At 46.3% G+C, this 23,998-nt stretch overlaps 2 protein-coding genes across 6 annotated transcripts in view; one reads left to right on the forward strand and one right to left on the reverse strand.

The window, feature by feature from the left end:
- TIAM2 (TIAM Rac1 associated GEF 2) overlaps nucleotides 1-23,998 on the forward strand; it is a 131,323-nt gene that overhangs the window by 102,949 nt on the left and 4,376 nt on the right. For all 5 annotated transcript variants that reach the window (XM_054558358.2, XM_054558352.2, XM_054558355.2 and 2 more), the window contains 9 exons: nucleotides 11,119-11,298; nucleotides 14,590-14,658; nucleotides 15,249-15,374; nucleotides 16,203-16,311; nucleotides 18,555-18,734; nucleotides 20,389-20,507; nucleotides 21,446-21,554; nucleotides 22,482-22,540; nucleotides 23,490-23,595. In XM_054558358.2, coding sequence (XP_054414333.2) covers nucleotides 11,119-11,298; nucleotides 14,590-14,658; nucleotides 15,249-15,374; nucleotides 16,203-16,311; nucleotides 18,555-18,734; nucleotides 20,389-20,507; nucleotides 21,446-21,554; nucleotides 22,482-22,540; nucleotides 23,490-23,595 — 1,057 coding nt within the window. The remainder of the gene's footprint in view (nucleotides 1-11,118; nucleotides 11,299-14,589; nucleotides 14,659-15,248; nucleotides 15,375-16,202; nucleotides 16,312-18,554; nucleotides 18,735-20,388; nucleotides 20,508-21,445; nucleotides 21,555-22,481; nucleotides 22,541-23,489; nucleotides 23,596-23,998) is intronic.
- Nucleotides 18,596-23,998, reverse strand: part of TFB1M (transcription factor B1, mitochondrial) — a 65,816-nt gene continuing 60,413 nt past the window's right edge. Inside the window, exon 7 of the mRNA XM_054556915.2 lies at nucleotides 18,596-23,869. Within this exon, the coding sequence (XP_054412890.2) occupies nucleotides 23,842-23,869 (28 nt within the window). The 3' untranslated portion in view covers nucleotides 18,596-23,841. The remainder of the gene's footprint in view (nucleotides 23,870-23,998) is intronic.

Genomic DNA, 23,998 nt, shown 5'->3' on the forward strand with positions numbered 1-23,998 from the left:
GTAAACTGAGTCATGAAGCAGTTAGCCATGATTACGCAGCTGGTCATGGCCATGGCCAAGGTTTGTTATAACTCCAGAGCCTGTGTGCCTAAGTCTCCTGTCTTGAAAGAAGTAATTGTTGAAGAAAAGCTTAGTCTCAAGCACATTCTGAGGCCCTTGGTGTGAGTTTCACACTTACAGTGGGATCATGAAAGGGGGCAGAGCCCAGGTGTATTAGTTCATTTTCATACCACTGTGAAGAAATACCCGAGACCGGGTAATTTATAAAGAAAAAGAAGTTTAATGGACTCACAGTTCCACATGGCTGGGGAGGCCTCACAATCATGGGGGAAGGTGAAGGAGGAGCAAAGTCACATCTTACATGGCGGCAGGCAAGAGAGCATGTGCAGGGGAACTGCCCTTTATAAAACCATCAAATCTCGTGAGACTTATCTACTATCACTAGTACAGCACTAGAGAAACCCGCCCCCATGATCCAAATTACCTCCCATTGGGTCCCTCCCATGACACATGGGAATCATTACAATTCAAGGTGAGATTTGGGTGGGGACAGAGCCAAACCATATCACCAGGTGACACCTATACCACTGAGGGTGCAAATCCACCACATAGCCCATCATGCTGTCACCTGTAAGCTGTGTGTCCAGTAGGCAGCAGGGGCTGCTGAACTCATCTCCAGGTGGGTCTCCTCCACCCACCCCTGCTCTCCCCTGAGCTCGTCTCCTTCACAGAAAGTTCACCACCTCATGCCTTTCTTGTCTTTGCGGTGTCCACAGTTCCTAACTCTCACCTGCCAGACCCTGCCTGTCTCTCCTGCCTTGGGCCACAGTTACACTAGCTTTCAGTTCCTGACACACTCTGTGCTTCCCCCACCACCAAGCTGTGCATAGTTTAGCTGACTTTAACCCTGGCTCCAGTGTTAGCTATTCCTGTCCTTGATCCAACCAGAGTAGCTCTCTCTGTTGTGTTTCTGTAGGACCCCTCACTTTCGGCACTGGTCACCTTTGAATGACTTGCTCCAAGCTTGTCTTCCCAGCCAGACTCAAGGAGCGATTATGCCAGTCTCGTTCATCACAGTGTCTTTATGGAAGCAGAATGTCTTTTCAGGCCTTTTCTGCCTCAAATAATTTTTTTTTAGTGGTAGGAAAAGATTCCATTAAAAATTGTAAAAATTCAACTGCTATAAAAAATGAGAAAACTCAGATAAGCCAAAAGATTAAAAACTTGAAAGGCAGTGTTAACCACTGCATTTATTATACATGTAGTTCAATTTTATAAAAATCTATGCATACATATTTATATATAGTAAATATACATAAAATTACTTTTAAAATGGCAGACCTACTTTTTTTTTTTTTGAGATGGAGTCTCGCTCTGTCACCCAGGCTGGAGTACAGTGGCACGATCTTGGCTCACTGCAACCTCTGCCTCCCGGGTTCAAGCAATCCTCCCAACTCAGCCTCCTGAGTAGCTGGGATTACAGGTGTGTGCCACCAAGCCTGGCTAATTTTTTTTTTTGTATTTTTAGTAGAGATGGGGTTTCACCATGTTGGCCAGGCTGGTCTCAAACTCCTGACATCAAGTGATCCGCCCACCTTGGCCTCCCAGAGTGCTGGGATTATAGGTGTGAGCCACTGCACCCGGCCCTACTTTCTTCCCTTACCAGTAAATCACGTCCTTCTCTTCTGGTCAGCAGATGTTGGTCTCTGGCATCACTGGCAGCTGCTGCATATGGCTCCTCTTCATACCGCAATTTCTTTAGGTGACTGTTTACTTTCACAGTTTATGTTCTCATTCTGCCCAGGAAATAGAACCTTTGGAAATGGAACTGTCTAGTCTAGAAGACAAATAATATGGGGCTCTTTGGAGCAGCATTTCTTCATCCTTTTTGTACCATTTTGATAAATATAAAAATTTCATACAATTTCCCTGGAGTATTCAGTGTATCACTATAAAATGAATGGTTTGTCCTCAACTTTAAATGTCACTAGTCATCTTGAACCTGTTTTTTAACTCCCACCGCACCCTGCCAAGGGGCTGACATGCTGCCCTTTTCCTCCTCCGCTCCACTGAGCATGCCAGTCCAGGAGAAACGATGTGGTGTTGCCCTCTGTCGGTCTGTGGGCCCTGCCAGCTTCCCCCCAAGCACTAAACAGAGTTCAGCCCTGAAATCCTGACCTGGCTGCAGTGGGGGTGGCCCAGGGTAGCTGCAGCTGGATGTGCAGGCCAGGGGCCCCTTGTTCCCACTGTGCAGTCCAGATGTGCAGGATCCACCTCCACTCAAGAGCATCATCTGTGTTGGGCACGGTGGCTTGCGCCTGTAATCCCAGCACTTTGGGAGGACATGGCAGGTGGATCACCTGAGGTCAGGAGTTTGAGATCAGCCTGACCAACATGATGAAACTGAAACCCCGTCTCTACTAAAAATACAAAGATTAGCCAGGCTTGGTGGCACGCACCTGTAATCCCAGCTACATGGGAGGCTGAGGCGGGAGAATTGCTTGAACCTGGGAGGCAGACGTTGCACTGAGCTGAGATTGTGCCACTGCACTCCCGCCTGGGTGACAGTGTGAGACTCCATCTCAAAAAACAAAAACAAAAAAAACTGGGGAAGTCATCATTCAGCCCTCTGTGGTCCTTCCAGATTCCATCCCTGCCAGTGATATTTGGGGATAATACTAGATCTTTCTGTAAGTTAGACAGCGACTTTTACGAAGTTCAGAGTGAGTTGAGAAAAAGTCCTTTGTGCAATTTTTAGTCTTTTTTTTTCCCGTTTTCCTAATGGGAACTTTTCTGACTTAATGAATTTGCTTGAATGTGACAGCTGACAGTGTCGTTGCACTCTGAGATTATTTAGTAGTGCAGCCTCCTCATGCCTTCCAGACAGTGAACTAGGAATATTGTAAGTGCTCAGTGTATGAGAACACAAACCCTATAAACCACACCCTTTCTGGGGCTTAACTTTTCCTTGAGGATAATTGACCGTTTCTCCCAGGCCTAAATGTATTTTGTATTTTTTCTAGCATTCTATTTTGGTGCAGGAGCAGCAGCAGAACCCTAGTTCTTCTGACTGATGTCCCGGTTTGGGGAAACTCTGAGGACATTAGACTTGGATTCAGTCCAGGCTGATGGCTCAACACAGAGTGGGTCAGCATGCGGAGGGAGAGGGGACCGTGGGGGGCAGCCAGGGATCTGCCGAAAGATCATACTGCAAAGTGACGGGACCAGCTCACCGAACAGCGTGGCAGTCTCTTTCCTAGTAGCTTTCTATGTTGGTTACGTCTGTTACGGATCCCCCCCTAACATGCTTTTCCTCTAAAGCAGGAATTGAAATGTAGTACACGCTGCAAATGCTGTCCTTCATCCTTGTTTCTGTATGCCACATTACCCCAAATTACGCAGCACTTTTAAACCTTTTTTCTTAGACTGAAAGTGTTTTCTGAGCCCAAGCAATACAAACAGGTGCCTTTGACAAGAGTTTGCAGTACCCAGAATCCCTAAATGAGGCCACAGCTGCACCCTGAGCCAGGAAAGGCGGGCACGTAGCTCAGCTTCTGATGCAGTGGACTCCTGCCACGTGTTTCACACAGTACCTATGAAATTTCAGGCATAGTCTTGAAATAGTTCTGGGTAATGTGAGGTACCTATCCCGTGGTAGTTTAAAGATTCCAAAACTCACAGGAAAGTTGAAAGGCCTCAGGCTGTGATGTCTCTGAATAAGACAAAAGAGAATATCAGAGTTGTTGTGATCAAGGGAACAGATTTCACAAACTTTCATCAAGAGGAGGCTGTCATGGTATTTTTCTAATGAAAAGTATTGCGCTGAGCCCAGGTTAGAAGGTTCATCTGAGTGACTCAGAGCTTGGTTTGACAAAGACTCTGTCCCTGCATCCCTTCAAAGAGGGTCTGGGCGAGCTGCTTGATCGTCCTAAGCAGTTTTCTTGCTACTCCTAAGAAATGGGTTTATGGGCTCCTTGAAAATAGACAAGAAGATGTCCTTGTCCATACATTAAAACAAAAATAACCGCTTAGACGTCTGCCTGAATTCAGAGCTCTTGAGCGGGATGCTCCTCATCTATAAATAAGACAACATCATTTTCAAGCAGGGATCAACCTTAGTATAACCTTAAAAACCTGAACTAAAGGCCCGGCATGATGGCTCACACCTATAATCCCAGCAGTTTGGTGGGAGGATCGCTTGAGTTCAGGAGTTTGAGACCAGCCTGGGCAACATAGTGAGACCCCCCTTCTCTACTAAAAATAAAAATAGCTGGGTGTGGTGGCATGCACCTGGAGTTCCAGCTGCTTGGGAGGCTGAGGTGGGAGGGTCGCTTAATTTCAGGAGTTTGAGGCTGCAGTGAGCTATGATTGTACCACAGCACTCCAGCCTGGGTGGCAGAGTGAGACCCTGTCTCAAAAAAAAAAACAAAAACAATTTGAGAGAAAATTTTTTTGGGGGGGGTGGGGTTCAATATCATTGCTTTTCCAGATAGCATAATTTTTGGAAAAAATGTTTTCATTTAATCTTTTTATGACTTCTTAAAATATTGGTTTCATGCTCTTTTATGAAAGCTGAGGCCCGTGATGGACCCAAGTTTGTAGAATTGATTGCTACAAACTGGAAAAAAACAATCTGAGGCCCCCATTTCAAGTGCCCGTGTTTTTTGTTCTGCATACGCACATCCTGTTAGGCCACTGAATCTTCACACACTCCCAGCCCTAACTTGTGATCATCTGTGTTTTGCTTTTATTTATTTACTTTTAGAGATAGGGCCTCACTCTGTCACTAAGTGGTGTCATCATAACTCACTGTAACCTTGAACTCCTGCCTCAGCATCCTGAGTGGCTGGGACCACAGGCATGTGCCACCACAGCCAATCTTTTTATCTTTTGTAAAGATGGGTTTCCCTCTGTTGTCCAGGATGGTCTTGACCTCCTGGGCTCAAGCCATCCTCCTGACTTAGCCTTTTGAGTAGCTGGGACCATAGGCATGTGCCACCATGGGCGGCTAATTTTTTTTTTATCTTTTGTAGCGATGGGTTTCCCTTATGTTGTTCAGGCTGGTCTTGAACTCCTGGGCTCAAGTGATCCACCTGCCTCATTCTCCTAAAGTGTTGGGATTACAGGCATGAGCCACTGTGCCAGGCCAGTCTTTTGCTTTTAAAGCAGCATTCCTGGGGTGGGGGTGGAATAGGCTCAATAGATGTCCCAGTTGTCTGCATATGAGCTGTGTTTGCCTCTCTAAGCAGAGGTGGTCTCCAGAGGCAGGTGGCTGCATCCCTAGAACACCTGGGGCCAGGAGAGCCCTGACCACACGGGAGGCAGAGGCAGCAGGAGGCGTGAGGAACTAGATTGCTTTGCCTGTGGTCTGCTAAATACCTGGGAGTGGCAGGGGCTGTGCGTACAGCCAGAGAGGGGAACAGAGCTAGAGATGGAGCACAGCTAGAGATGGAGCACAGCTAGAGATGGAGCAGAGCTAGAGACAGAGCAGAGCTAGAGGGGGAACAGAGCTAGAGACGGAGCACAGCTAGAGAGGGGAACACAGCTAGAGATGGAGCACAGCTAGAGACAGAGCAGAGCTAAAGAGGGGAACAGAACTAGAGATGGGGCAGAGCTAGAGAGGGGACTGGAGCTAGAGAGAGGAGCAGAGCTAGAGAGGGGAATGGGCCCTGTGCCATTTAAGGTCTTGCTGAAGCCTCCTTGCCCGTCAGCTGGAAAGCCCTGGAGAGTCATGCTAAAGCTGCAATGCTGGCATGTTCTGTGAGAAACCTCCCGACTGTGCCTGGTGCACAGCAGTTGCTCAGCAAAACACGAGTTTCCTTTTCTTCTTGACCCGAAAGGCAATTTTAGCAGTTACTTGATGGAATAGGCATTCCTGCTGCCTTTTCATCAGGAAGGACACTGAAGACTTAGAATCGAGACTTGCCCAGGAGTGCACGGAAGGCTGGGGGTTGAGCCTGGACTGCAGCCCGGGCCTTCTGACTCTCATCTGTGCTTTTCAGACCTATCACCACATATGCATGTGAAGACATCCCAGCCCAGATAATCACTATTCCTATAAAGTGCTGATCAGGTCCACCCAGAATGTCCCTCTAATGTTTACAAACATCACGAACAATGGATGAACTGAAATGTAATCACCCAAGTGACTCCTTCAGATACAATCTGAAAAGACACACTTATAATTACTCTTCTCCTTTTGGAGGCCCTGCCTCCTTTTGGTCCCAAGTAATCCTCACCAACTCCTTTAGACAACAGCTAAAATGTTAAGTGTACAAAAGGTGGCTTTCTAGAACTTGAACACTTAATTGTGGTACTTTAAGAAGTAAATCTGCTATGAAAAATCTCAGCTAACCTTCACTTTCTGGGAGTTAATCTTACCAGAAAAGTTCATAAAATGAATTCTGGTTTTCTAAAATGGCAAGATACTTTATTTGTAAGATCTCGTTACTTTAACACTGCATTGTTAGGTGTGATTTTTGACATCCCAGTAAAGCAAAGCCATAATCTCACCAGATGCCATATAACTTATGATGCATTTTATCAGATCTTATTTTATACAGTATATTCAAGCTTAATATAGATTCTATAGCCCTTGGAACTGTTAGTTTTCAGGACTGCAGAATTATATTGTCTGAGCTTGTGGTGCAAATCCCAGTATAGAGATTTCAAATCAGTGAGTCTTGGAGTCCGAGTATTATCATCATGAACGTTTTAGCTCAGTTCATAGGAGGCCACGCCCAGAACACCAGAGTCATGGCTGTGATTCCATCGATTTCCTCTAGCCTGTGAGCTCAGTCCACATACCTCAGTGGGGACCCTGGGACAGGTGATCCCACTGGAGCCAGCACCACTCTCAGAAATCCAAGCAGAATATGAGCTGTATGAAGAGTAGACCAGCAGTTCTCATGCAGGCCACACATTAACAACACTTGGGGGAATTTTTTAAAGAAACACCCATGACAGCCAGGCACGGTGGCTCACGCCTGTAATCCCAGCACTTTGGGAGGCTGAGGTGGGCAGATCACCTGAGGTCAGGAGTTTGAGACCAGCCTGGCCAACATGGCAAAACCCTGTCTCTACTAAAAATACAAAAATTAGCCAGGTGTGGTGGTGGGCACTTGTAATCCCAGCTACTTGGGAGACTGAGGCAGGAGAATTGCTTGCACCCAGGAGGCGGAGGTTGCAGTGAGCTGAGATTGTGCCACTGCACTCCAGCCTGGGTGACAGAGCAAGACTCTGTCTCAAAAAAATAAAAGAGCAAGTCACATCTTACGTGGATGGCAGCAGGCAAAGAGAGAGCTTGTGCAGAGAAACTCCTGTTTTTAAAATCATCAGATCTTGTGAGATCTATTCACTATTACAAGAACAGCATGGGAAAGGCCCACCCCCATGATTCAGTCATCTCCCACTGGGCCCCTCCCACAATACATGAGAATTATGGGAGCTACAAGATGAGATTTGGGTGGGGACACAGAACCAAACCATATCATTTTGCCCTGGCCCCTCCCAAATCTCATATCTTCACATTTGAAAACCAATCATGCCTTCCCAACAGTCCCCCAAAGTCTCAACTCATTTCAGCATTAACCCAACAGTCTACAGTCTAAAATCTCATCCCAGAGAAGGCAAGTCCCTTCCACATATGAGCCTGTAAAATCAAAAGCAAGTTAGTTACTTCCTAGATACAATGGGGGTACAGGCATTGGGTAAATACAGCCATTCTAAATGGGAGAAATTGGCCAAAACAAAGGGGCTACAGGCCCCATGCAATTGCTAAATCCAGCAGGACAGTGAAATCTTAAAGCTCCAAAATGATCTCCTTTGACTCCATGTCTCACATCCAGGTCACGCAGATGCAAGAGGTGGGTTCTCATGGTCTTGGGTAGCTCCGTCCCTGTGGCTTTAAAGGATACAGCCTCCCTCCTGGCTGCCTTCACAGGCTGGTGTTGAGTATCTACAGCTTTGCCAGGCACAGGGTGCAAGATGTCAGTGGATCAGGGCTCTGGAGGATGGTGGCCCTCTTCTCACAGCTCCACTAGGCGGTGTCCCAGTAGGGACTCTGTGTGGGACTCCAACCCCACATTTCCCTTCTGCACTGCCATAGTGGAGGTTCTCCATGAGACCCCTGCCCCTGCAGCAAACTTCTGCCTGGACATCCAGGCATTTCCATACATTCTCTGAAATCTAGGTGGAGGTTCTGAAACCCCAATTCTTGACTTGTGTGCACTGGCAGGCTCAACACCACATGGAAGCTGTCAAGGCTTGAGACTTGCACCCTCTGAAGCCATGGCCCAAGCTCTGTGTTGGCTCCTTTCAGCCATGGTTGGAGTGGCTGGGACTCAGGGCACCAATTCCCTAGGCTGCACACAGCATGGGGACCCTGGGCTTGGCCCAGGAAACCACTTTTTCCTCCTAGGCCTCCAGGCCTGTGATGGGAAGAGCTGCCAAGACCTCTGACATGCCCTGGAGACATTTTCATCATTGTCTTGGGGATTAACATTCAGTTCCTCTTTACTTATGTAAATTTCTGCAGCCAGCTTAGATTTCTTCTCAGAAAATGGGATTTTCTTTTCTATTGCATTGTCAGGCTACAAATTTTCCAAAGTTTTATGCTCTGCCTCCTCTATAAGGCTGAACGCCTTTACCAGCACTCAAGTCACATCTTGAATGCTTTGCTGCTTAGAAATTTCTTCTTCCAGATACCTTAAATCATCTCTCAGGTTCAAAGTTCCACAAATCTCTAGGGCAGGGGCAAAATGCCGCCATTCTGTTGGCTAAAACATAACAAGAGTCACCTTTGCTCCAGTTCCCAACAAGTTCCTCATCTCCATCTGAGACCACCTCAGCCTGGACCTTATTATTCATTTCACTATCAGCATCTTTGTCAAACCCATTCAACAAGTCTCTAGGAAGTTCCAAACTTTTCCACATTTTCCTGTCTCTTCTGAGCCCTCCAAACTGTTCCAACCTCTGCCTGTTACCCAGCTCTGAAGTTGCCTCCACATTTTCAGTTATCTTTTCAGCAGTGCCCCACTCAAAAGAGAAGGGATTCTACTGAAGGAGCTCAGCCATCTGGGAGTTCCCATGGCAGACATCTGTTAGAGTCTCACCCTTACCTGCCCCTTGAGGTAGGCCTGAAACATTACTGGGCTCCTTTTCCCACTGCACCTTTGGCACATTCTCTGGTTCTCTCTTGGAGCATGCTACCTCCAGGACATGTTATAACCCTTTCACCAAAGCCTTCCTGGACAACTGATTCCAGAATGATGCCTCTATTCATTTAATGTTTATTATAACTCTTCATTTGTTCCACAGAAGTCTGTGTTGATTCCAGACTGCCTTAGGCTGTGCTTTGGGGTTTCCAGGCTTGGTGAATCTTACCTCTTTGTGTAGGAACTGTCTTCTACTTCTTTGGAGATGAGCAGGCCCTCAATTGATGACCACTGAATTGAACTGAAAGACTAGCCCAGAGATCAATGTTGAGTTTTAACGTGGATTGTATATTTCCATCATATGACAACACTGTGTTGGTGGGGGTTGGGGCATAGAACAGAGAGGGCAGTTGAGAGTGGCCTCTTTTTATTTTGGGGTGCTTCAGTTTGTCAAGAGATAGACTGTATAAAAAGCATGCATCAGGTTACCAAGTTTGACCAACGTGCTTGTGTAAGCTGTGTTCTGCAATACCCAAGGAAAGAAAATGAATTACATGAATATTAAGTGATGCTCCTGAGAAGTTCAGCTTCTTACCCAAGACAGAGATGGATAGAGGTCAGGCATGAAGGCATTTAAGCTGAGAAAAGGAGAGTTTTTTAGTTGACAGTCGGAAAGTTGCTGGCTGTTAATGGATGCCAGTCATTTGTGTTGGGACTCAGCTGCGTTGTTCAGTAAGAATTTCAGTGCAGCAGAGGTGCGCCGAGTACTTCCTGTGCCAGCCAGCGAGCTGGCTGCTGGTGGAGACGTGAAAGAAAGAAGCCACCCTGCCCTCACCGGGCTTCCAGATGGGGAGGTGGTGAGGTGGGGTGGAGATGTGAGGGTGGAATGGAAAGAATGAGAAGTAAAAGGACACTTTGTAATCTGACTCTGCTCCAGCAACTGTGGAAGCATTTCGGGGTAGACACCTGTGAGGCTTTCCAGCCAAAGGCAGGTGGATACAGATAGGCTGTCCTTGAGAAGGCGGCAGCACATGGTGCTTCTGTCTGAATAGGAGCTTGCGCCAAAGGCCAGCGGTCCCCCCAGACTCCAGTCATGTTCCTTCTTGTCTCTTCATCTATGTGATTCCTTTCCTGTGACTGGGAGCGAGTATTTCCTCTGAGCCCACACTCCCTAGGCCTGGCCCTGGCTCCCTGCTAAGACCAGCTTAGCTCCCTCCTCACAGAGGTTTCCTCTGGGGCTTGTTGATCCCTGGCCTCTCATCCTCGCCAGGCCTTATGTGTCCTCTGCTCCCTGCCTGTGCGCTCTGCAGGGCTCTGCACCCCTTTAGGGCGAGGGTGTTACCATCTTCTTCTGCTTCTACTCCATTACTAGCATGTGCACCAGCTCAAGACTTTCTCACTCATAATTCTACTTGCCACAAGACTGTCGAGCTGGGCAGTTAGATTGGAGGGCAGAACTCCAGGCTCACTGTGGCCAGGTCATCCTGAAATTGCTCTTGGGCTGTGCCTCTCCTGAGTCTCTCCGGGCTGTTCTGTGTGGAGATGGAAAACTGGATTAGGCCAACCATTGAGGGGACCGGGTGGGTCTGTTGAGGCCATCTGCTCTTGTTGCTCCCTAGAAAGCCATAACTTCTTGATTTCAGAGCTACCTCACCTTGACTGCAGAGGGTTAGCCCTAGGCAATGACTCTGTAATTTCAGGTCCAAAGACCCATCTAACAGCTGATGTGACAATGGAGAGCCTCGTGTGTAAACACTGAACATGAGTGTGGGCGCACATCTTCCCCACTCACATCTGAAATGATAGCCAGAGGGGTTTGAGGTGAATGAAACCCTCTGCCCTACACAGAGGCCCCTCTGAGATTCCTGCTGAGCACAGACGGAGACACTTGGTGCCCTTGGGGGCAGCACATACTAACAGGGAGGGGCCCGTGCATTATTTTCCACCTCTTGTCCTCTCTCAGAGTGCTGAGCAGATCACTGCACTGTGCAGGAGTTTTAACGACAGTCAGGCCAACAGCATGGAAGGACAGCGGGAAAGTCAGGATCCTCCTCCGAGGCCTCTGGCCCGCCACCTCTCTGATGCAGACCGCCTCCGCAAAGTCATCCAGGAGCTTGTGGACACAGAGAAGTCCTACGTGAAGGTAAGGGAAGAGCTGGGCATTTGTGCATTCGTGCCTCTTTGCTGATGGTGAGTGGTATGCTGGCAGAGGTCCCCAGATCACCTCTGCCCAGGACACCTGCCACTCCACTCCCCGGTGGGGGACACCTGCTCCTTGAATCAGTGAATTGCTCAAGGAAGGGAGGGGAGGAGTGAGAGGATGGAAGAGCTGAGGAGACTCAGAAAAAAATTAGATTCTTGGCTTATTTTGTTACCAAGGTAGCTTTCACTATGGAAACAGATGTTCTGGTTTATCATTTGCAATCTGTGGGAAGGGAGTCTGTACTGGTTTAGTATAAGGGGAGAGAGACCATTTTAGGTGATGAGGAACTTGGGAACAATCTGTACATATGTGACGGCTGATCCATGCCCCACAGTCCCGGTGGTGGCCCGGGCCAGCCCTGCCTGGTGGTTGTCATCGTGTAGAACTGGGACGCACGCACTGGGGAGTGATCAGCATGTGGGAATATCCTTGCACCATTATGAAGGGGCGGTTGCTGAGTATCTTGAGTACCCGAAGAATTCATTTATCCATCTCATAAGTCCCCAGTCAGTGGTTTGAGAAAGATTTTATGAAGAATACAGGAGCCTGGGGAGCAGAGTTATTTTGCTTTGTTTCCTGGAGCTTTGGGACCATTTGAAGCTCACTTCATTTGTCAGTTACTGAAGCAGCGTGGCACGGTGCGGTGGGCTGAGGGTCCAGGCCCGGCTTTGCCTTTGTCTGGCTGCATGGTGGACGGCCCCCTTCAACTCCCTTATTTGGGGTCTGAGACACTTGGTCCCCCTTCTTCTCTAAATGTCTTCCAACTCTCACATGCTGAGTCCTTGAATTAAGGCTTGGCACACACAGGCGGCTATTACCTTTCTCTGCAAGACAGATCTGAGCTTCTCCTTTTGTTGATGTCACTGTTTTACCTGGACTTCACCTAAGGCCTTATTCACAGGTAGCTTCCCAAAGCCCCTTCTTTTGGTCTCAGAGGGGAGAAAGAAAAGTTAGGAGAGATGATAGTTTAGTTTCATTTTCCATTGTGTCTTGTCCTGCATCCAGGGTGTGGAGATGAAGTGAACAGCCAGGCTGTTCAGACTCGAGTTTTGAATAATCCCATCTCCACAGTCACTTTTCCCAAGTTGCTGTGTGGAGCTGTAGATATTTTGGAAGCTTCCGAGCCCTTCTGACATCTTGAGAATAGTCATGGAGCTCTTGCCCCCAGAGTCAAGGGCAGAGTTGAGAGGAGAATTGATGTCCCTTTTTGTTAATAGTGTTTTTAGAGTTTCCTGTTAGGCCACGCTGCACCAGGAGGGTCATTTCAGTGACAGGCTGGCAGAGTACTCAGATGGTGTCATGGGTGAAGTAGACAAGGACCGACTCTCCTTTCTCTCTGCAAGAAACCTGCACTTTGTTTTCTTAGGGCCCCCTGGGTTGCAGCCCTTTGCCCCCCACAGCTCTGCGCGGACCTGACGTTGCTGCCCAGTAAGTCCTCCCGGGCAGCACCAGCCTGTGAGGCATGACTGCCAGGCCCCACCACCCTCGGACAAAATAACCCACACTTGACACCTGTTGTGATTCACACACACACCACCGTTTCTTCATTTCTTTTTTGTTGCTGACGTTTAACACAGAATCTTGTCATTTTGTAACCTGGATCCCCTGCATGCTCCTTGAAATTTTTGACATCTGTGTGTTCCCTGAGATATGATTCAGTAACTTCTGTCATCTCCCTTCTCTGAGCGGTCTGGCATGGAATATGGTGAGGGAAGGCCAGGGAGGTTTTTATGCTGAAAGCATCCGTGTCACAGGCCTTGCCTTTTGCTGTCCGAACTAAGGCCAGAAAGTTCTGGGGGCGCTTTGGGCTTTATAAAGCTCTGGGTCTTAGATTCCCCTCTTGGGAAGTGAGGGAGTTATTATAGCTGACTTTGCAGTCAACTGCCTCTAGTATTTTAGGACTCAAAATTCTTCAGAATAAAAGAGAAATCTTTTCTATCACTAAACTATATCCTAGTCTTGCCTTCAAATTATTATTATTATTATTTTGGAGATGGAGTCTCGCTCTGTCACCCAGGCTGGAGTGCAGTGGCACGATCTTGGCTCACTGCAGCCTCCACCTCCTGAGTTCAAGTGATTCTCCTGCCTCAATCTCCTGAGTAGCTGGGACTACAGGCACAGGCCACCACACCCAGCTATTTTTTTTTTTTTTTTTAGTAGAAACAGGGTTTCACCATGTTGGCTTGGGTGGTCTTGAACTCCTGACCTCAGGTGATCCACCCGCCTCTGCCTCCCAAAGTGTTGGGATTGCAGGCATGAGCCACCATGCCCGGCTTTGGCTTCAAATTATTAAACGAAATCTTTCACTCATGGGTTTTGTAACTGCAGTCTACTCCCACTATACTGTCCTGCTGGAACCTCATTTGCAAGAGACCCAAATATGGCTTAGAGTTTAGCCATTAGAGCTGCAGCAATGTGGGAATTTTTTTATTGCCTTTGAATACGTGAGTTTGAGATTCTGTGAATCAGTCAACCCTAAAGTTGAAGGGCTCCCCGGATCTTGACCCTCCCAGCTCCACGCTGGACCTCTCACTGTGCTCCCTGAGGCAGAAGAAGCCAGGAGCTGGGGTGCACCTGACACCAGTGCCACCCAGACCCCCTTCCTCTGCAGGGAAGTGAGTGCCCCTGCTGCAATGGCCCGAAGAAAGGGTGTTTCTGTCACCAGGACACTTACCTAAGCAGAGGGAATGATCGAGCTGTAAAGGTGTGGAATCCAGCTGTTGCCTGTATTGTGATATTAACCTCTTTGAATTAGGTGAGCAATAATCACTACTTCTGAGGTCAGGAATTTCAACAAAGGCTGGGTGTGGTGGCTCACGCCTGTAATGCTAGCACTTTGGGAAGCCAAGGCAGGAGGATCACCTGAGGTCAGGAGTTCGAGACCAGCCTGACCAACACAGTGAAATCCTGCCCTTACTAAAAATACAAAAATTAGCCGAGTGTCGTGGAGCACACCTGTAGTCCCAGCTACGTGGGTGGCTGAGGCAGGAGAATCTCTTGAACCCAGGAGGCAGAGGTTACAGTGAGCTGAGATCGTGCCACTGCATTCCAGCCTGGGTGACAGAGCAAGACTCCGTCTCAAAAAAAAAAAAAAAAAGAATTTCAACAAGGCATAAACTTCTTTATCCTGATGGGAGCCTTGGGAGCTGCTGCCAGGTCGCTGCTACCCAAATCTCATGGGTATTTTAGAGACTAAAGCGTTGAAGACACCTTCTTCTATTTTTCTTTCAGGATCTGAGCTGCCTCTTTGAATTATACTTGGAGCCACTTCAGAATGAGACCTTTCTTACCCAAGATGAGGTAAATAAAATCACCTTCCTTCTGTCCAGTGATCCACAGGTTAGTCTCTGTTTGCCTTTTAGCAGAACTCCTATGAGAGTACCTCTGCTGATCCCAAAAGAACATCCCAAGACTTAACGGTCTTCTGAGAGTCCCAGGCATAGCCTCCTCCTAAACCACTGCTGTGGCCTCGGCTGCATGACCCAGTGGCAGAGTGTTTACAAAGGCAGAGGGACAGTTATGGTCTTTTTGAGGCAGAAGAGAGTGTGATCAGAAATTCCTTTTCAATACATACCTTTGTAATGTGAAACCACACAATTAGTTCTTTGCTACTGACTTACATTTTTCTTGATTCGAATTCTGAGAATTTTACATCCACTTAAAAATTTACTGTAGAAACAGAGAATTATGGGGGATGGAGCTGTGAAACTTTCTATGTATAAGCCATGTCCCATAATGAACGTGCTGTCTTCTTAAAGGATTTACTTTCTGTCTGCTTTTCCGTGAAGAATTTCCTTGCGATTTATTTGTGGGCCTAAGAGTTAGTTAGCGTGGTGTGTGTCCCAAGTTCATGGCTAATCCCCTCATTTCAAATCCTGATCTTCACATAGATGGAGTCACTTTTTGGAAGTTTGCCAGAGATGCTTGAGTTTCAGAAGGTGTTTCTGGAGACCTTGGAGGATGGGATTTCAGCATCATCTGACTTTAACACCCTAGAAACCCCCTCACAGTTTAGAGTAAGTATCTCAGATTTAGGCTTAAAGTAAAAATACGTGGCTGTGGTGCACAGTTCTCTCAGGAGAAAGAATTTCTTGTCCTGTGACTATTGACTGTTTATTGTCCTGTGACTATTTCCTTGCACTGTTTTCCTCTGGCAGGTGGTAAAGGAAGGCTGTATTTTTTTTTTTTTTTTTCCCCTGGCGCACGTGCTTTTCGTAGTCAGAAGTCCGGCAGCACCTCCCACCTGGTTGTTGACCACGCACGTGCTCTTTTCTCAGCTGCTGTGAAGGAGATGCAGGGTGGTTGCTTCTGAAACCAGAGCTCCTACCCTGCGCCCAATCCTGCTTCCCTGTGGTCATGTGGATCTGGGATTAAGAGAAGAGGTTTCTAATTGCTGGGCTCAAGCCCTCTCTTCTATGAAGCACCAGTGCTCCATAGCATCCGTGTAAGCCGCAGTGTGGCAGGAAGCCCCTCCGAGGGGACCTGGAACCATACAGAGAGCATCACTCTCCCCAAGCAATGCAGAGTCGGCTTCATTAATGAACCTCTAGATTGTTTACATCCCACCTTGTCAGCTGTATTTTTATAGAACTTTCTTTGTTTCTTGTCCTTGGATTGCACACTGTCAGTAGGCTCTGCTGCTGGAAACTTTGCAGTCAAGCTAGAGACCTGCCAGGGGAGCGCCTGGGCTGTTCCCCACCTCCTGTGTGGATGGAGCAGGTCTGAACTTCTCTAAGGCATTAGTGCTATGGAATCTGACAGAAGCCACGGGGCCGTCAAATGCCATAAGCCAGCATGCATTGATTATACCATGTCTGATTTGACTTTCCCCTCTGCCCTTCTAGAAATTACTGTTTTCCCTTGGAGGCTCTTTCCTTTATTACGCGGACCACTTTAAACTGTACAGTGGATTCTGTGCTAACCATATCAAAGTACAGAAGGTTCTGGAGCGAGGTAAGTTGCTTATGCCTTTTATAGGTTTTTTTTTTTTTTTTTTTTTTTGCATTTTTAACTGTTAGTAAAGGGTAAATCTGTATTTAATAAGTACAGAGTAAGTGCAATTTTGATGTATTAAGGTCCATCCTTGACCTTGACAGTGACAAATGTTAAAGGGAAAGGTTTCTGTTTCTGTCAGTTTATTGGTAGCCGGGAACAAGTGTGCCTAAGAGCAGAGATGTTGCTTTGCCATGTGTCACTTTGCTGTCAGTTATATCTGGATTCTTTTCTTGCCAAATTCCTTTCTCTAAAAACTTGCAACCCCAAACCCTAGATGGGAGTAGAAAGAAATGCATGCTATTTTTTTTTCCTTGTTAACTTTCTTAAGCCTGAGGAGCCACAACAACCTACCACCAAACCACCACCACCAAACTCACAAGAAGTGTGTCAGCTGAAAGTCAAGTCTCTCTGGTGCAACTGGAAAGAGCTCACATTTCCCAAAGGTTGCTCTTCGGTGTTTCTCTCTGCGCGGGCGTGGAGGTTACCTGGAGGTTTATCCTGACACCCTTAGTGCTCATTCATGTCCATGGATGCAGCTCTGCCATTGGACTTTAATCCAGAACGTCATGGTATCCCAGAAGAAAAGCCCCACATTTAAAAAGTGGGGTCTTAGAGTGCTTCAAATGAGCAAGACCCAGCCCAAATCCATCTTCTCCAGTTGCTTTAGACAGTTGCTGAACTCTGTTGCCATTTCCTCCCACAAACACCCTCTTTTTAATTAAATTTAATTAATTTTAAAAATGTAAAAATGTTTGTAGAAATGGGTCTCACTATGTTGCCCAGGCTGGTCTCAAACTCCTGGCCTCAAGTGATCCTCCTATCTAGGCCTCCCAAAGTGCTGGGATTATAGGCATGAGCCACCACGCCTGGCCCACCAGCACCTTTGTATTGACAGTCTGTAGTACAATGAAAGTATACCAATGTACTTGTCAATACATATTGACAGTCAGTGCAGTACAATGAAAGCATACCAATGGCTTGCTCTGTTCCTCCTTTGTCATAAAGAAGAGGGGTCCTCTCACCACCTACTTGGCCTGGTAATCACATTCAAAATGGTATTGCATCTCCTAGAATGTTGTAGATTTTGATCTTACAATACAATCCCAAATAAGGGTGTATCTTCCTTCAGAGTAGCTGCATTCCAAGCAACTGGGCATCCAATGCCAACTGGTGGAATCCAAGTAGCACTGGTGTATCCGCTGATACTCAAAACAAATGCACCTGGATTCCTACACACACCCTTCATGGCACTCAGACAAAGAGAGGGTCCTACTGCCATGCCTGGTGGAAGGGAGCTGTGGCTCTAGGTATGTGAAAGGTGAATCTGCTTGGAGCTGTGGAGTGAAGGCTGTAGGCTGCGGTGCCTGTCACCTTACTTTACAGGAGAAAAGATACTGCTTTCCAGATAGCCCTTAAGTGTACAGAATACGAATAAGCAACAACTAGAGTGAGACCAGTGGGAAAAATACTGGTTTATTTTCCTTTATGAAATTTTTGTGGGTATGGCGTAGGGTCTGGGTAACATTGCTTAATGGCATTTTTGATGTTGTTTGTTTTGAGATGGAGTCTCACTTTGTTGCCTAGGCTGGAGTGCAGTGGCGCGATCTTGGCTCACTGCAACCTCCACCTCAGGAGTTCAGGTGATTCTCCTGCCTCAGTTTCCTGAGTAGCTGGGATTACAGGCGCCCACCACCACGCCCGGCTAATTTTTGTATTTTTAGTAGAGACGGGTTTCACCATGTTGGCCAGGCTGATCTCGAACTCCTGACCTCAGGTGATCTGCCCGCCTCAGCCTCCCAAAGTGCTGGGATTACGGGCGTGAGCCACCGCACCTGGCCACACTTCATGGCTTTTAATGAATTGTTTGAAACTCACTTTTCAGGCCAATATTTCTCATGGGTATGCATGAAATGTGTCTTTAAAGTCAGACATTCCTGCATTTTGAGTCGGTGTTACTCTTTGGCGCGCAGCCTGCATTCCATCCTCGGAAGCTCCCAGCACTCCAGGGCTCTGTCAGGGCTGTGAGGTGGAATCCCATGCTGACAGCTGGGTGCCTGACCCGCTGATGTGTTGGGGTTTTTATTAAAGAATGGCATTAGGAGGACTATAGAAATGGATGATCTATAAATGTTAAAAGAGAAATGAAGAATTTAATTCACCCCACTGTGCTCTTCTGAGGTCTTTTATCCATCTGCTTGTAGCTAAAACTGACAAAGCCTTCAAAGCTTTTCTGGACGCCCGGAACCCCACCAAGCAGCATTCCTCTACGCTGGAGTCCTACCTCATCAAGCCGGTTCAGAGAGTGCTCAAGTACCCGCTGCTGCTCAAGGAGCTGGTGTCCCTGACGGACCAGGAGAGCGAGGAGCACTACCACCTGACGGGTGAGGAGGCGGTGGCACCTCCGGACGAGGGCCTGCACAGCGCGGCGAGGGGCTGCCAGCCGTGCCCTGGGCCTGACAGCTCACCTCTTCCCCGCCTAGTGGCACGTCCTAAGTCATTTTTCAGTTCTGTGATGGTTAATCTTAGGTTTCATGTGAATATGTGAAACTAGCTAGGTGTCTGGTCACTCCTTTAGAGCTTACAAAATACCTGGGTAAAAATGATCTCATCCGGGTAGCCCCATACTCCTCCTATGCAGGGATGATTCTGTCTTCACTCTCAAAATAAGTAAATTACCTCAGGTCACGTGGCTGTGAAACAGTGCCGCTGGAACTGAAAATCAGGCCTGTTTTCCTACCACTTGGTTAAGTTTTGTGGGGTTCGCCGCCCCAGCTGCCGGTCGGATTTGTTGGGTGAGGCTCCACCTTGTGGAGATCTCTGAGCAGAGCTTGGCTTCAAAACCAAACTCCCAATGACGGGTTATGCTTTCAAGTCGCTGCTGGTGTGTTACTGTTTGAACCTCTGAAATTACTGGTCTGAGACACAATTTGTCAAAAACACAAAGCCTTGCAGTTTGATAGTAAATAGAGGATCCTTAAAGAGGGGCTTTATTTGGGTTGGAGATAGTGATTTGTTCATATGTTGAAACTAGGAGGTCCAGTTAAACCATAGGTGATAAAATTTATGGGGAGAGAAAGAGACTTATTAACACTTTAGTATTACTGAATAATAAATACTGAGAAGAGCGTAAATTAAACTGGCTCTTTTTCCATGACAAGCATACTTTGGTATCAAAATCAACAAGAGGAAAGCATTTTTGCATGACAGTTAAATTCTATAAGTAAATAATACAAATTATGTTCAGCATTCATACTGTGTAAAAACTTCATTTTGTATTAAGATGATCTTTAGAAGGGTTTGATTTAAAAAACTTCCTTCCAAACTTCCCTCTAGATAGAATTAAAATGCTGAATTGGGAGGAAAAAAAGTATAAAGAATACTGAATTTAGAAGTGACCTAAAATTTTGCTTTTTGGCTTTTATAAAATAATGCATCTCTCATATTCCCTCATGGAAAGTTATGAACATATACCATATATAAATGCAAACAATTGTTCTGTCAGTGAGTCATGTGCTGGGGTGTTTTTAAGTCCCATTTAAACCTAGATCCCGGTTCCCAGAAGGGGAAGCCAAACTCGAGAGCTGGTGCCCGAAGCCCAGTCAATCTTGGGTTTGAAGCCTGGCTCCATTCTTGTGTTTTCCTCTCTGGAACTCTGGCAGAATATCCTGCACTCACTTTTCTCATCTGTAAAATGGGATTGTTTAGTCTTTGAGTTATTGTGGGCACTAAATGAGATGATTCACAGAAATCACCTCTCGTGTGCTCCAGAAATGTCAGTTGTTGTTATTAATGATACTTTTCACTGATACTCTGCCTCATTTCAAAAAGAATTTGAAGTAGGAGATAATTTTGCTGTTCTTCATTCTAAGGGCTGGGCTACAGTGGGCTGTTGTGACTTATTCTGAATGTAATGCTCCTGCTAGTGGGTACTGGTCTGGAATCCTGAGTTGAATCTTGACTCCATTCATTATTACTGTTGGATAGAATCTAAAACAAGTAACAGTTATGAAATAAATATGATTTCATATCTTGCAGAAGCACTAAAGGCAATGGAGAAAGTAGCGAGCCACATCAATGAGATGCAGAAGATCTATGAGGATTACGGGACCGTGTTTGACCAGCTAGTAGCTGAGCAGAGCGGAACAGAGAAGGAGGTCCGTGAGGCATCTGCACTCTGGGAGCCTACTGCATGTGGTGTGGGGTCTGTAGGTGACCTTCTAGATAGGCTGCCCTGTTAGGACTTTCCTGGAGGAGAAAATGCCTAAGATTTTTCTTGATAACAATGTCTAATGAACTACACAATTTACATATGGACATATCATAAAATTCATTACACTGGTTTAAAATATAACCTTATGTCACGTTCACATTGTCTGGAACATCCATGGAGGGTGAGCTGGCAGAGGGTGGGGTGGAGAAAGGACGTGGGAACTGGCATGTGGAGTCTGGGGCTTTTCCTTTTTGATTTTGCCTTTTTTTTTTTTTTTTTTTAACATCAAATATTGATGGTTACCTGCTTACTTATAAAACTAGTCCAGGCAGGATTTGACATTTTCTGTATTTTTCCTTTTTATCTGATTGCTTAATTTAGAATCTTGTGCTTCTAAAGCCAGCGTGCAGGAAGTAGCATAGTTTAGGTGGAAAATGGCAGGAACAGGAAAGAGGTGGAGATCAGTCCTTCACTCTGGCCAGTTTCAATGCTGGTGCTCTTTTATCAGCAGCCCGAATGGAGCTCAGAGGTGATGGATGTACTAGATCCCAGGGGAAAGCTTACAAAAGTCACTCTGGAAGAACCACGGACACTGGTAGAGTTCATCTTATGGAAACTGAGTTGGTCACAAGGCATGTCTCACCTACATGTGTGCATTGGAGCAAAATGCCTTCACCTTTATGTTATTGATCAGACACTTGGGTGCTTAGCTCATATTTTCAAAACCTCCACTGTTTAAGGCCCCATGTTTACAAGTATCATAAAAATTTAAACCAGCTGTGCTTGCATTTTAGCAATGACTGTGTGTACATCACTATCTAACAAGAGATGATCTAGCCTGGGATTTCCGTATCTTCCTTACCTCCTGTTTTTACAATCTAGGTAACAGAACTTTCGATGGGAGAGCTTCTGATGCACTCTACGGTTTCCTGGTTGAATCCATTTCTGTCTCTAGGAAAAGCTAGAAAGGACCTTGAGCTCACAGTATTTGGTTAGTATTCCATTCAGAAGAATGCAGACTGAACGGAGGCTGGGATTACGGAAGAACTTCACTAGCTGCACCAGTCCAGCTCACTCCTAAGCTCCAGGAGTCAGAATTGCTATAATGGTTGGGGACTTAACAGGGCCAGCCCCCAACTATTTGAAACTCCGGCATCGCTCTGCATCCTCATTATCTTGTTCTCCCTTCTGCTGCTTGGCTCAGGCCAAGTGTTACAGGAACAGATCCCTGAGGCTATTTTGAAACCTGCTATCTTTTCTTTTTCTTTTTTTGAGATGAGGTTTTGCTCTTGTTACCCAGGCTGGAGTGCAATGGTGTGATCTCTGCTCACTGCAACCTCCACCTCCCGGGTTCAAGCAATTCTCCTGCCTAAGCCTCCTGAGTAGCTGGGATTACAGGTGCTTGCCACCACGCCCGGCTGATTTTTGTATTTTTAGTAGAGATGGGGTTTCACCATGCTGGCCAGGCTGGTCTCGAACTCCTGACCTCAGGTGATCCACCTGCCTCAGCCTCCCAGAGTGCTGGGATTACAGGCATTAGCCACCGTGTCTGGCCAGAAACCTGCTATCTTAATAGTCCACTGTATTTCAAGATGTTTTAATTCTCTCTGAGAGTTGGGAGAGCAAGTGACAGTATATTGTCACTGAGATGAACACAGTGTCCTCAGCTTTCAATAAAACAAAGAGTTTAAAAAAGCCAAGATCAACTTCTAATAGTAGCTTTTAAATAAGCAGGTGCTTCTACATAGTTCAAATATGAGCGAAAGGGAAGTACCATTTATTCACTCATGTTGGCAGAGTGAGGTCTTAGAGACTCATACGTTTGAAGAGCGCTACTCTGTTAAGACATTCAGCTCTAGTTTAACCTTGGAAGAGTTTGCATAAAATAAAGACTTTCTTTCTCTTTTCCTTTCTTTAGTTTTTAAGAGAGCCGTCATACTGGTTTATAAAGAAAACTGCAAACTGAAAAAGAAATTGGTAAGGCAAAAATTCATTTTAATTTAAGCTACCTTTTCATAGCTGTATCTTCCTATTAACGTTGAACTGAAAAGCCCACTGAGCACCAAGGCTGTGCTGACTGATACTGCTTACTCTGAGGGTAACTAACCCCATCACATACTGAGAGCGTTTCTGAGTCTCCCCGTGAAAGATGTCTGTTTTAAAAGAAGATGTACAGCTGGGCACGGTGGCGCATGCCTGTAATCCCAGCACTTTAGGAGGCTGAGGCTTGAGCCCAGGAATTTGAGACCAGCCTGGCCAACATGGTGAAACCCTGCCTCTACCAAAAATACAAGAAGTAGCTGGGTGTGGTAGCACGTGCCTGTAGTCCCAGCTACTCGGGAGCCTGAGGCAGGAGGATCAATTGAGCCTAGGAGGTGGAAGCTGCAGTGAGCCTTGATCATGCCACTGCATTCCAGCCTGTGTGACAGAGTGAGACCCTGTCAATAAATACATAAATAGGTAAATAAAGTAGATAAATACTCATATGGGGGCCTACATAGAACATCAACTTTTATATCCCTGCAAATGGCCCATATTTGTTCCATAAACATAGTCTGTGAAACTTTGGTTTATTTTCACATGCCTTTTACCTTGACTCAGAAAAACAAAAACAAAGCCTAGATGTGGATACCATATGCCATCAGTGTACCATTCAGAGGTAGCGTCAGGGCGTGGAAGCCTTGGCTGCTGTTCCTGCTTTGAGACCTGTAACTGCTTCTGAACCACAGCTCTGCCTCCCCACCTTCCCCAGCATGTGAGGTCTTTGAGAACTGGGTGCGTAGCTGATTGACTTCTGTGCCCTGAACACCCACACAGCTGCTCGGAGACTCGCCCACAGGGAGAACGTAAACTCCTATTCACCGTGCACACATCCTCCCCCAGTGACAGCTTCCCTAACTTTTCTTGGTGGGCCTTCATGTTACAGCCCTCGAATTCCCGGCCTGCACACAACTCTGCTGACTTGGACCCATTTAAATTCCGCTGGTTGATCCCCATCTCCGCGCTTCAAGTCAGACTGGGGAATCCAGCAGGTAACTGTTTCGTGCAGTACGATGCCAGAAAAAGCATTTTAGTAGACTTAACTGTGGAATGTAAATTAAGAAAGGACCTTGGGGATAATTTTTGGTGCCTTTTATTTTATAGACAAGGAAAATGAGGACAAGAGAGGTTGTTTTGATGTTCCTTAGCAGACTTCTGGGAGAGATTAAATGCTGGTGGATAGCTTTTTCTTTGCCAAATGCCTTTCATTGTTTCCTTATTTTCCCTATTAATAGTTTTCAACATTTTCCTTTCTGCCTTGATACCCTAAAATGTGTTAGAAAAACAAAGATCCACAAATTTATGTTTTTACAAATATAGAATATAGCAGAAAATTCCTTAAGGTTAGGTAGTACTGTGGGTGATATAAAAAGAAAAAAATCTTTGACTCTGGAA

This window comes from Pongo abelii, chromosome 5 (assembly GCF_028885655.2).
Source record: "Pongo abelii isolate AG06213 chromosome 5, NHGRI_mPonAbe1-v2.0_pri, whole genome shotgun sequence".
Classification (NCBI taxonomy): domain Eukaryota; kingdom Metazoa; phylum Chordata; class Mammalia; order Primates; family Hominidae; genus Pongo; species Pongo abelii.